Source organism: Carcharhinus amblyrhynchos, chromosome 20, assembly GCF_965287045.1.
Source record: "Carcharhinus amblyrhynchos chromosome 20, sCarAmb.v2.hapA, whole genome shotgun sequence".
NCBI classification, from domain to species: Eukaryota; Metazoa; Chordata; class Chondrichthyes; order Carcharhiniformes; family Carcharhinidae; genus Carcharhinus; species Carcharhinus amblyrhynchos.
This window is the reverse complement of record NC_137343.1, coordinates 46,662,699-46,675,706: the sequence shown is the minus strand read 5'-3', so window position 1 is coordinate 46,675,706 and position 13,008 is coordinate 46,662,699. Positions and strand designations below refer to the sequence as shown.

The 13,008-nt window shown below is 43.4% G+C and overlaps 1 protein-coding gene across 1 annotated transcript in view; it reads left to right on the top strand.

The window, feature by feature from the left end:
* The window catches only part of gcn1 (GCN1 activator of EIF2AK4), a 144,502-nt gene that overhangs the window by 34,248 nt on the left and 97,246 nt on the right, over positions 1–13,008 (top strand). Inside the window, exons 13-16 of the mRNA XM_080208522.1 lie at positions 2,422–2,520; positions 4,215–4,388; positions 7,508–7,660; positions 9,074–9,166. Coding sequence (XP_080064648.1) covers positions 2,422–2,520; positions 4,215–4,388; positions 7,508–7,660; positions 9,074–9,166 — 519 coding nt within the window. The remainder of the gene's footprint in view (positions 1–2,421; positions 2,521–4,214; positions 4,389–7,507; positions 7,661–9,073; positions 9,167–13,008) is intronic.

The window sequence follows — 13,008 nt, the reverse complement described above, 5'->3', positions numbered from 1 at the left end:
TGTCGTTGGATTCCGGGGAAGTGCCGGAAGATTGGAAAACGGCTAATGTTACGCCGTTGTTTAAGTAGGGTGGCAGGCAAAAGGCAGGGAATTATAGGCCGGTTAGTTTAATGTCTGGTGTAGGTAAACTGCTAGAATCCGTGATCGAGGAGAAAATAGCGAGGCATCTTGAGGAGAATTGTTTGATAGAGCAGACGCAGCACGGTTTTGTTAAGGGGAAGTCGTGTCTGACAAATTTATTGGAGTTCTATGAGGATGTGTCTAGGGCGGTGGATAGAGGAGAGCCAGTAGATGTGGTGTTTCTTGATTTTCAGAAGGCGTTTGATAAGGTGCCGCACAAGAGGTTATTACAGAAGGTTAGGGGGCATGGAGTTGGGGGTAGGGGATTGGCTGTCAAATAGGAGGCAGAGAGTGGGGGTCAATGGGTGCTATTCGGATTGGCGGTTGGTGACTAGTGGAGTGCCCCAGGGATCGGTGCTGGGATCTCAGCTATTTACCATTTATATAGATGATCTGGAGGAGGGACCTGAGTGTATGGTGTCGAAATTTGCTGATGACACCAAGATTGGTGGAATGGCAAATTGTGCGGAGGGTGTGGAAAGTCTGCAAAAGGATCTAGATAGGCTGGGCGAATGGGCCAGGAACTGGCAAATGGAATTTAATGTTGGCAAATGTGAAGTTGTCCACTTTGGTAGGAATAATGGTAGGAAGGACTATTACTTACATGGCGAAAAACTGCAGCATGCGATGGTGCAGAGGGACCTCGGGGTCCTTGTGCATGAGTCGCAAAAACCCAGCCTGCAGGTGCAGCAGGTGGCCAGGAAGGCAAATGGGATGCTGGCCTTCATAGCGAGGGGGATTGAATATAAAAGTAGGGAGGTCTTGCTGCAACTGTACAGGGCACTGGTGAGGCCGCAGCTGGAGTACTGTGTGCAGTTTTGGTCGCCGCACTTGCGCGAGGATATTTTGGCCTTGGAGGGAGTGCAGAGGAGGTTTACTAGGCTGATGCCGAAGTTGAGGGGGTTGAGCGATGAGGAGAGGCTGAATAAACTAGGCTTGTACTCGTTAGAGTTTAGAAGAATGAGGGGAGATCTCATTGAGACATATAAGATGATGAATGGGATGGATAGGATAGAGGTGGAGAGACTCTTCCTGCTCAGAAAGGACAGTAGGACTAGGGGGCACAGCCTCAAGATAAAGGGGGGGGTGCGGTTTAGAACGGAGTTGAGGAAGAACTTCTTCACTCAAAGGGTGGTGGATCTCTGAAATTCTCTGCCCGTTGAAGTGGTGGAGGCTATCTCGCTAAATATTTTTAAGACGCGAGTTGATGGGTTTTTGATAAGCGAGGGGATTAAGGGTTATGGGGAGAGGGCGGGAATGTGGAACTGAGCCACGACAGATCAGCCATGATCTTATTGAATGGTGGGGCAGGCTCGAAGGGCTAGATGGCCTACTCCTGCTCCTATTTCTTATGTTCGAATGTACATGCCTCTCTCAATTTTGACTTCTCCAGCCTTTCTACAAGAACAGGGTCACCCAGAATGGCTAATACATTATGGCTGTTGAATCTCCAAACTGAGTTAACTTCATGTCAAGTGTAAGAATTTTCCACAAGGCACAATGACACAGTGGTTAGCCCTGCTGCCTCACAGTGCCAGGGTTCAATTCCGGCCTTGCGTGATTGTGTGGAGTTTGCACATTCTTCCCATGTCTGCCTGGGTTTCCTCCCACACTCTAAAGATGTGTGGTTAGGTAGATTGGCCATGCTAAATTGTTCCTTAATGTTCAGGGGATTAGCAGGATAAATATACAGGGTTATGGGGATAGGCCCTTTGTGGGATTGTTGTTGGTCAGGTTGATGGGCCAAATGGCCTCCTGCACTGTAGGGATTCTGTGAATTTTCAGAAGGACCCCTGGAGTTGGGGATTTGACATGAGGCATTCATAAGGATCCCTACGATGCAGGAGGAGGCCATTGGACCCATAAGTCTGCACTATCTCTCTGGCAGAGCATCTTACCCAGCTCACCTATTCCCGTAATCCCACACATTTACCCTGCTAATCCCCCAAAAGTATAGATCTTTGGATGTTAAGGGGGCAATTTAGCATGGCCCATTCACCTAATTCATCTACACAAATGTAATGTGTACGAGAAAGCCGGAGCATCCAGAGGAACCCCATGTAGACACGGGAAGAGTGTGCAAACTCCACACAGATAGAGACCCAAGGTTGGAATTGAACCCAGGTCCCTGGCATTGTGAGGCAGCAGTGCTAACCACTGTGCCACCATGCTGCCCATTGTGTTGAATACAAAGGCAGCATATATTCTGTTGTGAACACAATATTATGTGTAAGAGTGTGAGTTAGGTATCATTCCATGAAATGCTGTTTATGTTCATTAACAAGTCATTTCTGTTCACAGGAATTGGAAGCTGCAGTCACCACACAGTCAGTGGCCTATCAAGTCAAACCCTCAGTGGGACTGTAACTGAGCTATTCATCCCCTTCCTGCAGCAAGAAGGTGAGTAACTCCAGGTCTCTCCTCTTCTGTCATTTTTGTCAGAAGATTTCTTCCTGATGAGATTAAGTGCATTCTTTAAAGGGCAGGAACAAGTGAGGATGAGAGCACATGTTAACTTATCTCTCTGATATCCTAACACCGTCAGCTTTGTGTCCAACACAATCTGGAACACTACCTGTTGTTTTCCTTCCCTAAAAGTGTCAAAGCTGTTTGAGCTTATTCAGGCATTTGGAGCCAAAGTGGACAAGGAGAGCTGAGATATCCATCAGTCATGCTCGAATTGCATTTTGAACAGGGTCAAGAGACAGAATGGCCACCTTTTTTTGTGTTTTCATTTCAATTATTTATAATTACATATTCTCTGATCCAATGAGTTTGACTTCTAGGCAATTTTCTATTTACCTTCATGATGAATCATTTAATGCCTTATCTGTCGTGAGAAAGTTTATTTATTAGTGTCACAAGTAGGCTTGCAATGAAGTTACACTGAAAATCCCCTAGATGCCACACTGGCGCCTGTTTGGATACACTGAGGGAGAATTTAGCATGGCCAGTACATCTTTTGGACTGTGGGAGGAAACTGGAACACCTGGAGGAAACCCACACAGACATGGGGAGAAAGCACAGACTCTGTTTAGACAGTGACCCAAGCAGGAAATCGAACCTGGGTTCCTGGCACTGACAGGCAAGAGTGCTCAGCACTGTGCCACCATGCTGCCCAATTCCAAAAGAAGTTCTCTCGCATTAAGTTTCTCCCACCTTGCTGCTTCCTGACTTTTGTTCTTCTTTTTGCACTTATTTTTGTTGCTATCCATGTTTTTTAACATTTATCTGCTTTTTGTCCCCCACTGTTGCCCCACACAATCTTTCCAGTCCGTCTGTTTATTCTTCAGACTGCTGAGCTTGTGCTTGTCTAATCATTCCTCACAGCTCCTCACCTTCTGTTTTGTGCTGAATCATATTGTTATTCTTTGAGCTTTGTACAATCCACAAATGTCCTTTCTATGGAATGGTGTGACGAGTATTGAGCTGAGTGCTTTGAATACGCTTTGATCAATGCATTCTAAATAAGTATGTCTGTTAGTAAGTCCTTTCCCCACAAAAAAGCTGAAAAAAATCCATTGCAGACAAGACTTTTAAATCACACATGGTCAGCTTGCCTCACCACATGTTTCAAGAGAAAATGAACATATGTTAAATAGTGGGGATCTTGAGACACTCATTGATTGGGAACCTTTCCCACTGTTAATGTCTACCAGTGGAGAATAGAAGGACTTGCAAGTTAATCTTCAACCTGTTTGACTGTGTTGGGAATGCATCTGTCTTGACCAGCAGGTGTGGGACTTGAACCTGCAGCTTTTGGGTCAGAGGCAGGAACACTACCTCTGCATCACAAGACCTCCTGAATTAATTTAGAATTAAAAGAAGAATAGGAAACTCTCTCTAACTCTGAGGCGACTGACATACGTCAAGGAAGTAGGACATGAGGATGATTTCAAACTGAAAAGAGGGTTTTGAAGTGATGTCAGGAATCTCCTCTTGTATGTTTTAAGATTTAAAATGGCTCTTTGCGTAGGATAGTGAATTCAAAAACTTTTGAGTCATTTAAGGAATGTTTGGGTAGATTTTCAATCATTGTTGGTTTCCTAGATGTATGAGGGTCTATCTGATACGATTCCATGCTCTTTCTGCAGTTCATGAGGGCACATTACTTCACGCCATCTCTGTCCTGACACTCTGGTGTAGCAAATTCACCACTGAGGTTCCCAAGAAGCTAGTTGAATGGTTCAAGAAGGCCTTCACCTTAAAAACCTCAACATCTGCCATCAGACATGCTTACCTGCAGTGTATGCTGGTCTCATTCCGTGGTGAGTATGGTTAAAAAAAAATTGCACTTTTGCTTGTGATACTTGACGCCTCCTGATCTGCACTAATGGTTTCAGTAATCTAGCCTAAAATTGGAATGCAATGACCGCACTGTCTGTATCATCTATTAAGTTGTTCATATCTATAAGAGCTTCTTTATTTTAAAGTTTGCTTATTTATTAGTTACCAGTAAGGCTTACATCAACACTGCAATGAAGTTACTGTGAAATTCTCCTAGTTGCCGCACTCTGGCACCTGCTCGGGTCAATGCACCTAACCAGCACATCTTACAGACTGTGGGAGGAAACTGGAGCACCTGGAGGAAACCCATGCAGCCACGGGGAGATGGTGCAAACTCCACACACAGTGACCCAGACTTGCTCCCATTTGCCTAAACCAGAGCCTGGCAGCACTGGACTAAGCCTCTGAGCTTAGAAACACTTGGCTGAGATACGCCACCATGGAATAGCTTGGAGAGCACAGTGGAACCTGGGAATAAATCCAAGAAACTGGGCAAAGGCGATGGGTGGGATAGGGGGTTGGGGGGGCAGGAATGGAGCAATGGCCTGATCTTCCAGGCCAGAATTACAGCTTCGTAAACTTTGTCCATATTAATCCATGCACCACTTGTGTACATAATTGCAGTGGTAATTTGCTTCCCTCATGTTGGGACACTGTACAGATATTTAACATATTAGACACGCACATAAAAGGACCTTGCACACTTGGATAAAAATTCAAAATTAGCAGTAACTTTTCAGTCAAAACTCATCGAATGCTTTTCAAATTTCAGACCAAAGTTTGAAGTACAGTCACTGTACTCATTAACGAGCGGCCATTAATGATGAATTATCAGTCTCCCACTAAAGAACTTTTTTTTTAAAAAAACCATTCGATAAGAACATAAGAAATAGGAGCAGGAGTAGGCCATCTGGCCCTTTGAGCCTGCCCCGCCATTCAATAAGATCATGGCTGATCTGAAGTGGATCAGTTCCACTTTCCTGCTTTCTCCCCAAAACCCTTAATTCCCTTGTCTATCAGAAACCTATCTACTCGTGACTTAAATATATTTAGCGAGGTAGTCTCCAGCACTTCAACGGGCAGAGAATTCCAGAGATTCACCACCCTTTGAGTGAAGAAGTTCCTCCTCAACTCTGTTCTAAACTGCACCCCCCCCTTATCTTGAGGCTGTGCCCTCCAGTCCTGCTGTCCTTTCTGAGCGGGAAGAATCTCTCTACCTCTACCCTATCCATCCCTTTCATTATCTTATACATCTCTATAAGATCCCCCCTCACCCTTCTAAACTCCGAGTACAGACCCAGTCTATTTAATCTCTCTTCAAAGTCTAACCCCCTCATCTCTGGTATCAGCCTAGTGAACCTCCTCTGCACTCCCTCCAAGGCCAAAATATCCTTGCATAAGTGCGGCGACCAAAACTGCACACAGTACTCCAGCTGCGGCCTCACCAGTGCCCTGTACAGTTGCAGCTAGACCTCCCTGCTTTTATATTCAATCCCCCCCGCTATAAAGGCCAGCATCCCATTCGCCTTCTTGATCACCTGCTGCACCTGCAGACTGGTTTTTGCGACTCATGCACAAGGACCCCCAGGTCCCTCTGCACCGTGGCATGCTGCAGCTTTTCGCCCTTTAAATAGTAATCCCTCCTACTATTTGGTTGATGGTTGAGGCTAGTATTTATTTTCCATGCCTAATTATTATTTTTATTATTTTCCATCCCTATTATTTTCTATTATTAAAACTATTATTTTCCATCCCTAATGATGGAATTGCCTTTTTTCTTTGCAATTTAATTGCATTTCTGTAGCTTCTTTCCTAACCACCAGACGTCCCAAAGGACTTTACAGCGAATGAAGTACTTTAGAAGCGTAGTCAATTCTGTAGTTTAATAAAAGTGGCAGTCAGTTTGTGCACATAAAACACCTACAAACAGCAATGTGGTAATGACTGGATGATCTTTCCTTTTGTGATGTTGATCAGGGAATAAATATTGATCAGGGCATCTGGGATAACTTTTTTCTTTTTGAAATAGTGTCATGGGATCTTTCACATGCACTGGATAAAGCGATGGGACCTCCGTTTTGTGCCTTATTCATAAGTTGGCACTGCCAGCAGTACAGCACTCGGTCAATACTGCATTTGATTTTTGTGCTCAAACCCCACTATGCGACTTGATTTCATAACCTTGTGGGTCAGACGAGAACCGAGTCACAAAAACAACTCACATCTCTTGTCGTAAAGAGTCAACCACATTGCATACCTGCCAGACTGGGTAGGAATGGCAGACTTCCTTCCCAGTTACATCTTTATGACAAACCTGACAGCTTCAAGATCATTTTTTCTTATTTCCAGATTTATTTTATAAACTGTTCCTGAATTCCCGTGGTGAGATTTAAATTTGTATTCTCAGTTACTGGTTCAGATCTCTGGTTTGCTAACCTAGGAAATGACCACTGTTATTGTAGCTCTGATTTAAGATCACAGAATACTCCAGAAGGGAAGAGCAACTGATAAATTGTATGACCTCTTAACTCAAGCTGGCCTTGTTCAGCATTTTATAAAACAGGTTTGGAATAATCTCTGACATGGCACTATTGCTACAATGGGAAGATTGTTATTCAAGGACCTTTTTAGGTCACTTGCTCAACCTTTCTTTCTTGACTTTAGTTGTAGCATTATTGTGCATATTTGTATTTCTAGGATGCGATGTGGCATGAAAAGGCTTCGGGATACATTGATTTTGAACTGGTTAGTACAGGCACAGGAGGGCAGAGAGGGTATTGGCAGGCTGAGGTGAGGGAAGGAGGAAGCAATAGCATTCCAAGGAAATTAGATTCTTACTCTCGTTGAGGTAACAGCCTTTTCCATTGTGCAGAGCAATTAAACCTCATTCAAAAGTTGAGGCAGTTACAAAGGTTTATGTGACTTCATATAGACAGTCACAAGGTATTTGTTTCCACCTGCCTCCTGTTGACTTGGATGGTTTTGTAAATGTGTTCATCTTTTCTCACTGATTCATGCAATGTTCCTTTTTAAGAGAGGAAAAAAAAAACACTTGCAACAATCTCACTCATGGTTCAGTGATTCTTTTCCACCCACTCAGGTGACACTTTACTTCAAGCATTCGAGCTATTGCCGCTGTTCCTGCAGACTGTCGAAAAGGTGGCCTCACAAAGTACCCAGATTCCCATTGTAACAGAAGGTGTTGCAGCTGCTGTTCTGGTCTGCAGACTATCTTTGGTGGACACGACGGTTGGTAAGCAGCGACTACTCTTTCAAGAATTGAATTTAAGCTTCCAATTCTTTTTCTGCACAGTTGGTTTACTAGGGATGCAATTGATGTCAAAGAAAGAACTTGCCTTTCACAACCTCGGGAAGGTCCCAAAATGCCTTGCAGTCAATGAAGTACTTTTCAAATGTGGTCAATGTTTTAATATGGAAATACGTGGCAAGATAGAAAATCTGTTTGTGTGCTGTTGGTTCATAAGATATAGGAGCAGAATTAGGCCATTCAGCCCATCGAGTCCACTACACCATTCGATCATGGCTGATATGCTCCTCACCCCCATTTTCCTGCCTTCTCCCCATAACCCTTCACCATGTTACCAATTAAAAATCTGTAACTTCTCAAATTTGCTCACTGTCCCAACATCCACTGCGCTTTGGGGTAGCGAATTCCACAGATTCACAACCCTTTTGGAGAAGTAGTTTCTCCTCAACTCTGAGTTAACTTTGCTACCCCTTATCTTAAGATTATGACCTCTTGTCCTAGAATACCCCACAAGAGGAAGCATCTGCTCCACGTCTACTTTATCCATACCTTTTATCATCTTGTATATCTCAATTTGATTTCCCCTCATTCTTCTAAATTCCAGAGACTATAGGCCATAACTATTCAATCTCTCTTCAAATGACAAACCCCTCATCTCTGGAATCAATCTAGTGAACCTCCTCTGAACTGCCTCCAATGTCACTACAATTTTCCTCAAATAAGGGGACCAAAATAAGAAATTCCTGGGCTTCTCTTCAAATGGATCTTTTATGTCTGTGAGGTGACAACACGTGAGCGCTACTGGGCTGGAGCCCACCCCGAGATCCGGGGGGAATCAGAGACCGACATTTTGTGCAATCATGCAAGCTGTTGTCAGTTTCCGTTTATCCGTGGATATGCAAGCCTTCATTATAGGGCCATTGATTAAAACAAAAGAGGAGGTTGATGCATACTTTTGATTGCCACTTTCTAGAGACCAACTACGTATATAGATATTCTTGAAACTTCACTCTAAATGTGTTGACTGTCACTGCCTAAGTAGAAGAAGCTGGGAGTGGAATCCATTGATGTAATGACACATTATGGCTTTTCGTGCAATAGTTGTGCTTCTGTCACCACTTCAGGTGATATTTTTAAAATCCGCTTCAGTTTCGTATCGCACTTATTTGTACTGAGTGGTCACAGGGCTAAAGATCAGGTAAAGAGACTACACAACCCCATTTTTATTGTGAAATTGAAGGGGATTTATTTCTTCCTCTTGCTAACCCAGCCCAGTAGTTGGAGATCTTCAACTCAGCACTTAGTTTGCCAGGAAAATGAACTTCAAGACAATTGTCGGAGGATGCAATTTCTATGTTAGAACTCAATAATTTTATGTTGGTTTTACTTTATTTTCAGAGTCCAAGTTGACAGCTTTCTGGCCATTACTTTTAGATGAAAAGAAACAATTCTTTACCTCAGAGAAATTCCTCTCTGTCGCTTCTGAGGATGGTGAGTGCAAATTATAATGAATTTTGTTAGTTGCTTCCAACATACTGTTTCGTTTTACTAAAGAGTATTAAAAATGTGTTGCTTGTGCCAGTTGAATGTAGAGCTGTCATCAGGTGCAGCTCTGTGTCAGTATTTACTGTGGTGCCATAATGTAGTCAGAAGCCTGACAACACCAGGTTTAAGTCCAACTGAAACCTGGTGTTGTCAGACTCCTTACTGTGTTTACCCCAGTCCAATGCCGGCATCTCCACATCGTGCCATAATGTAGCCAGCCTGTACTCGAGTGAGCTGAGAGGCTGAAGCTGTTCCCAACTCACTGCAGACAGCAAAGTGGCTGTCCCCAAATCACTGCGATAATAGCACAATTAAAAGACCAGCTGCATAAACTAGTGCTCAATAAAAGCAAGATGGCTTTGCAACAGCAGAATTTGTCTCTATTATAATGGGGCTGTACTTGTCCTGTTCCATTGCGTGAAACCAGTGGCTGCACGGTGCTTAGCATTGCTGCCTCACAGAGCCAGGTACCCGGGTTCGATCCCCAGCTTGGGTCACTGTCTGTCATGCTAAATTCTTCCTCAGTGTACTCAAACATGCACCGGAGTATGGCAACAGGGGGATTTACACAGTAACTTCATTGCAGTGTTAATGTAAACCTACTTGTAACACTAATAAATAGCCTTTATAAAAACTTATTTGTGGTGTAGCAAATCAATCTAAGATGCTTCACACAGGTATGGGACACCTGCTCAAAGGGTTTGGAGTATATGCCTGCAAAGTTACCTATGTAACTGGGATGAAAAAGATTGCTAGTGTAAAAACCTATAGAATTGGAGCGCGGTCTGATACCTGCACATTTTGGGGAGAGTAATGGAAAGAGATTCCAGGGAATTGGTGAGCGTTAAGTAAGAATTGGGAGGTGTCGGTGAGTTTCTGCAGGAGGAGAATCATGCAAACACTTCCTGTGTTTAGAATGTCGAATGGTCTTAACATAAAATAATTCAAATATATTCGAATACGCATGATATAGGAGTAGCCACTCAATTAAAGAGAGCAAGCATGGAATTAAGAGAAAGAACTTCCAGCCTGACTTGCTGCCTTGACTTTGAGAATATCAGATGAAATAGACAACAGAACTCGCCATGACTTTAGACTCTGAAATTTCCACGTGGTATTTCTGATTAAGTAAAAAGATAGTGATTGTATGACAGGCATTAGACTAAATTATAAATCAGCTAAACTGATGACTGAGAGACGTTATGACAAAAGTACAGGCAGGTATCATGGAGGCTCACAAGAGGCAATGTTTGGGCTTTACAATGATTTGCATTGGCAAACTAGATATAAGCTGATTAAATTGACTGATCTCCCAATCATGAAGAGAGCAATAGAGCCTAAGGATGCAAAACAGATTTGCAAAAGATATGCAAACAGAGAAGATAGGAGGAGGCCATTTGACCTTTTGACCCTGCTCCGTCATTCATCATGATCATGGCTGATTGCATAATTTAATAGCCTAATCCTTTCTCCCCGTAACCTTTGATCCCATTCACCCCAAGTGCTATTTGTAGCCACCTCTTGAATACATTCAATGTTTGGATAGATTTTGACTTAGACATGCAATCTAACAGTGATGTAAAATTGGAATATTTTTAATAGTTTGAAAATACATACAATGCACAGTGCACAGAATTGAATCAGCATAGGAAGACTTGAAGAAAGTTCCAGGAAGCGTGGTAGATAGATGTGTGGCAAGCCCATTTGAAAAGATAATGGAGTGTTGGATGTATGGCCAGGAAAGTGGAATCTAAGACTACAGAAGCTTTTGCTATCTCAACAATGCTTTTATATGGTTATATTTAAAAGAGACTGTTGGTTTTCACTAAGCCAAAAAGCACATGCAATGGAAAAGGAAGAGGAAACAGAAAGAAGGCTGATTCCTTCTTTAATGGGGATGAGCCAAAAAAGATAGAACACTACAGCACAAACAGGCCCTTCGGCCCACAAGTTGTGCCGATCACATCTATACCTACCAAGCCATAGTAACATCCAATGCCATTAGATCCCATATACTCATCCAGAAGTCTTTTAAAAGACCCCAGCGAGTTCGCCTCTACCACCACTAACGGCAGCTGATTCCACTCACTCACCACCCTCTGAGTGAAAAACTTACCCCTAACATCTCCCCTGTACTTGCTTCCCAGCATCTTAAACCTGTGTCCTCTTGTAGTGACCATTTCAGCCCTGGGAAATAGCCTCCGAGAATCCACCCTATCTATTCCTCTCAACGTTTTATAAACCTCTATCAGGTCGCCTCTCAACCTTTGTCTCTCCAGGGAGAAGAGACCTACCTCCCTCAACTTATCTTCATAGGGCATGCCTCCCAATCCAGGCAACATCCTTGTAAATCTCCTGCACCCTCTCAATAGCTTCCACATCCTTCCTGTAGTGAGGCGACCAGAACTGCGCACAGCGCTCCAAGTGGGGTCTGACAAGGGTCCTATAAAGTTGCAGCATTACCTCCCGACTCCTAAACTCAATCCCTTGATTAATGAAGGCCAGTACACCATACGCCGCCTTGACCAAATCCTCCACCTGCGAGGCCGATTTAAGAGTCCTATGGACCTGGACCCGGACCCCAAGATCCTTCTGCTCTTCAACACTGCTAAGACTCCTACCCTTGATATTGTACTCCTGCATCCCGTTGGTCCTGCCAAAATGGACCACTGCACATTTATCCGCGTTGAAGTCCATCTGCCACTTCTCCGCCCAGTCTTGCATCCTATCTATGTCACGCTGCAACTTCTGACATCCAGATGTGACGGAAATTTAAACTTTATAGCCCTTTCTTCAAAATAGATGGTTAAGGAAGAAAACAGAAGAACAAAAACACAAGAAATGGAAGCAGGAGTAGGCTACCAGGCCCTTCACACCTGCTGTGCCATTTAGTACAATCTTGGCTGATCTATGCCAGCGTCAACTCCTTTTTCTGTGCCATTTCCCCATTGCCCTCTATTCCTAGATCTATCAAATATTTATCCACCTCCTCTTTGAATACTTCCAATGATTCAGCTTTCACCACTCTTTGGGGCAGAGAATTCCAGGGATTCATCACCATTGACAAGAAGAAATTTCTATGCACCTCAGTTTTAAATGACCAGCCCTTTACCTTGTAGCTATCTCCCTTTGTTCGAGACTCTCCCACTAGTGAAAACATCTCAGCATCCTCCCTGTCAGGCTCCCTCAGGATCTTGTATGTTTGAATAAGGTCACACCTCACTCTTCTAAACTCCAAGGAATATAGACCCAGACTGTTGAGTCTCTCTTGATAGGACAGTCCTCTCATCCCAGGAATTAGCCTGGTGAATCTCCTTTGAACTGCCTCCAATGTCACTATATCCTCTTTTATGTAAGAGGACCAAAATTGTGTGCAGTATCCCAGGCAAGGCTTCGCCAACACCCTGTACAATTGTAACAAAATCTCCCTTTTTTTAAACTTCAACCTTTTTGCAATAAAGGCTAAAATACTGTTTGGCTTTTTAGCTACTTGTTGGACCTGCCTGACAGCTTTTTGTGATTCATGCACCAGAACACCTGCATCTCTCTGTACTTCACTCACCTGCAGTTTCTTTCTATTTAGATAATAAACCTGCCTTTTGATTCCTCCAACTGAAGTGCATGACTTCACACTTACAAGGATATTATTAAACGAGAAAGAGTGCAGAAAAGGATGCTATTGGGACTTGATGGATTGAGTTATGAGGAGAGGCTGAATAAACTGGGACATTTTTCTATGGCGCGTAGGAGGCTGAGGAGTGACCTTATAGAGGTTTATAAAATAATGA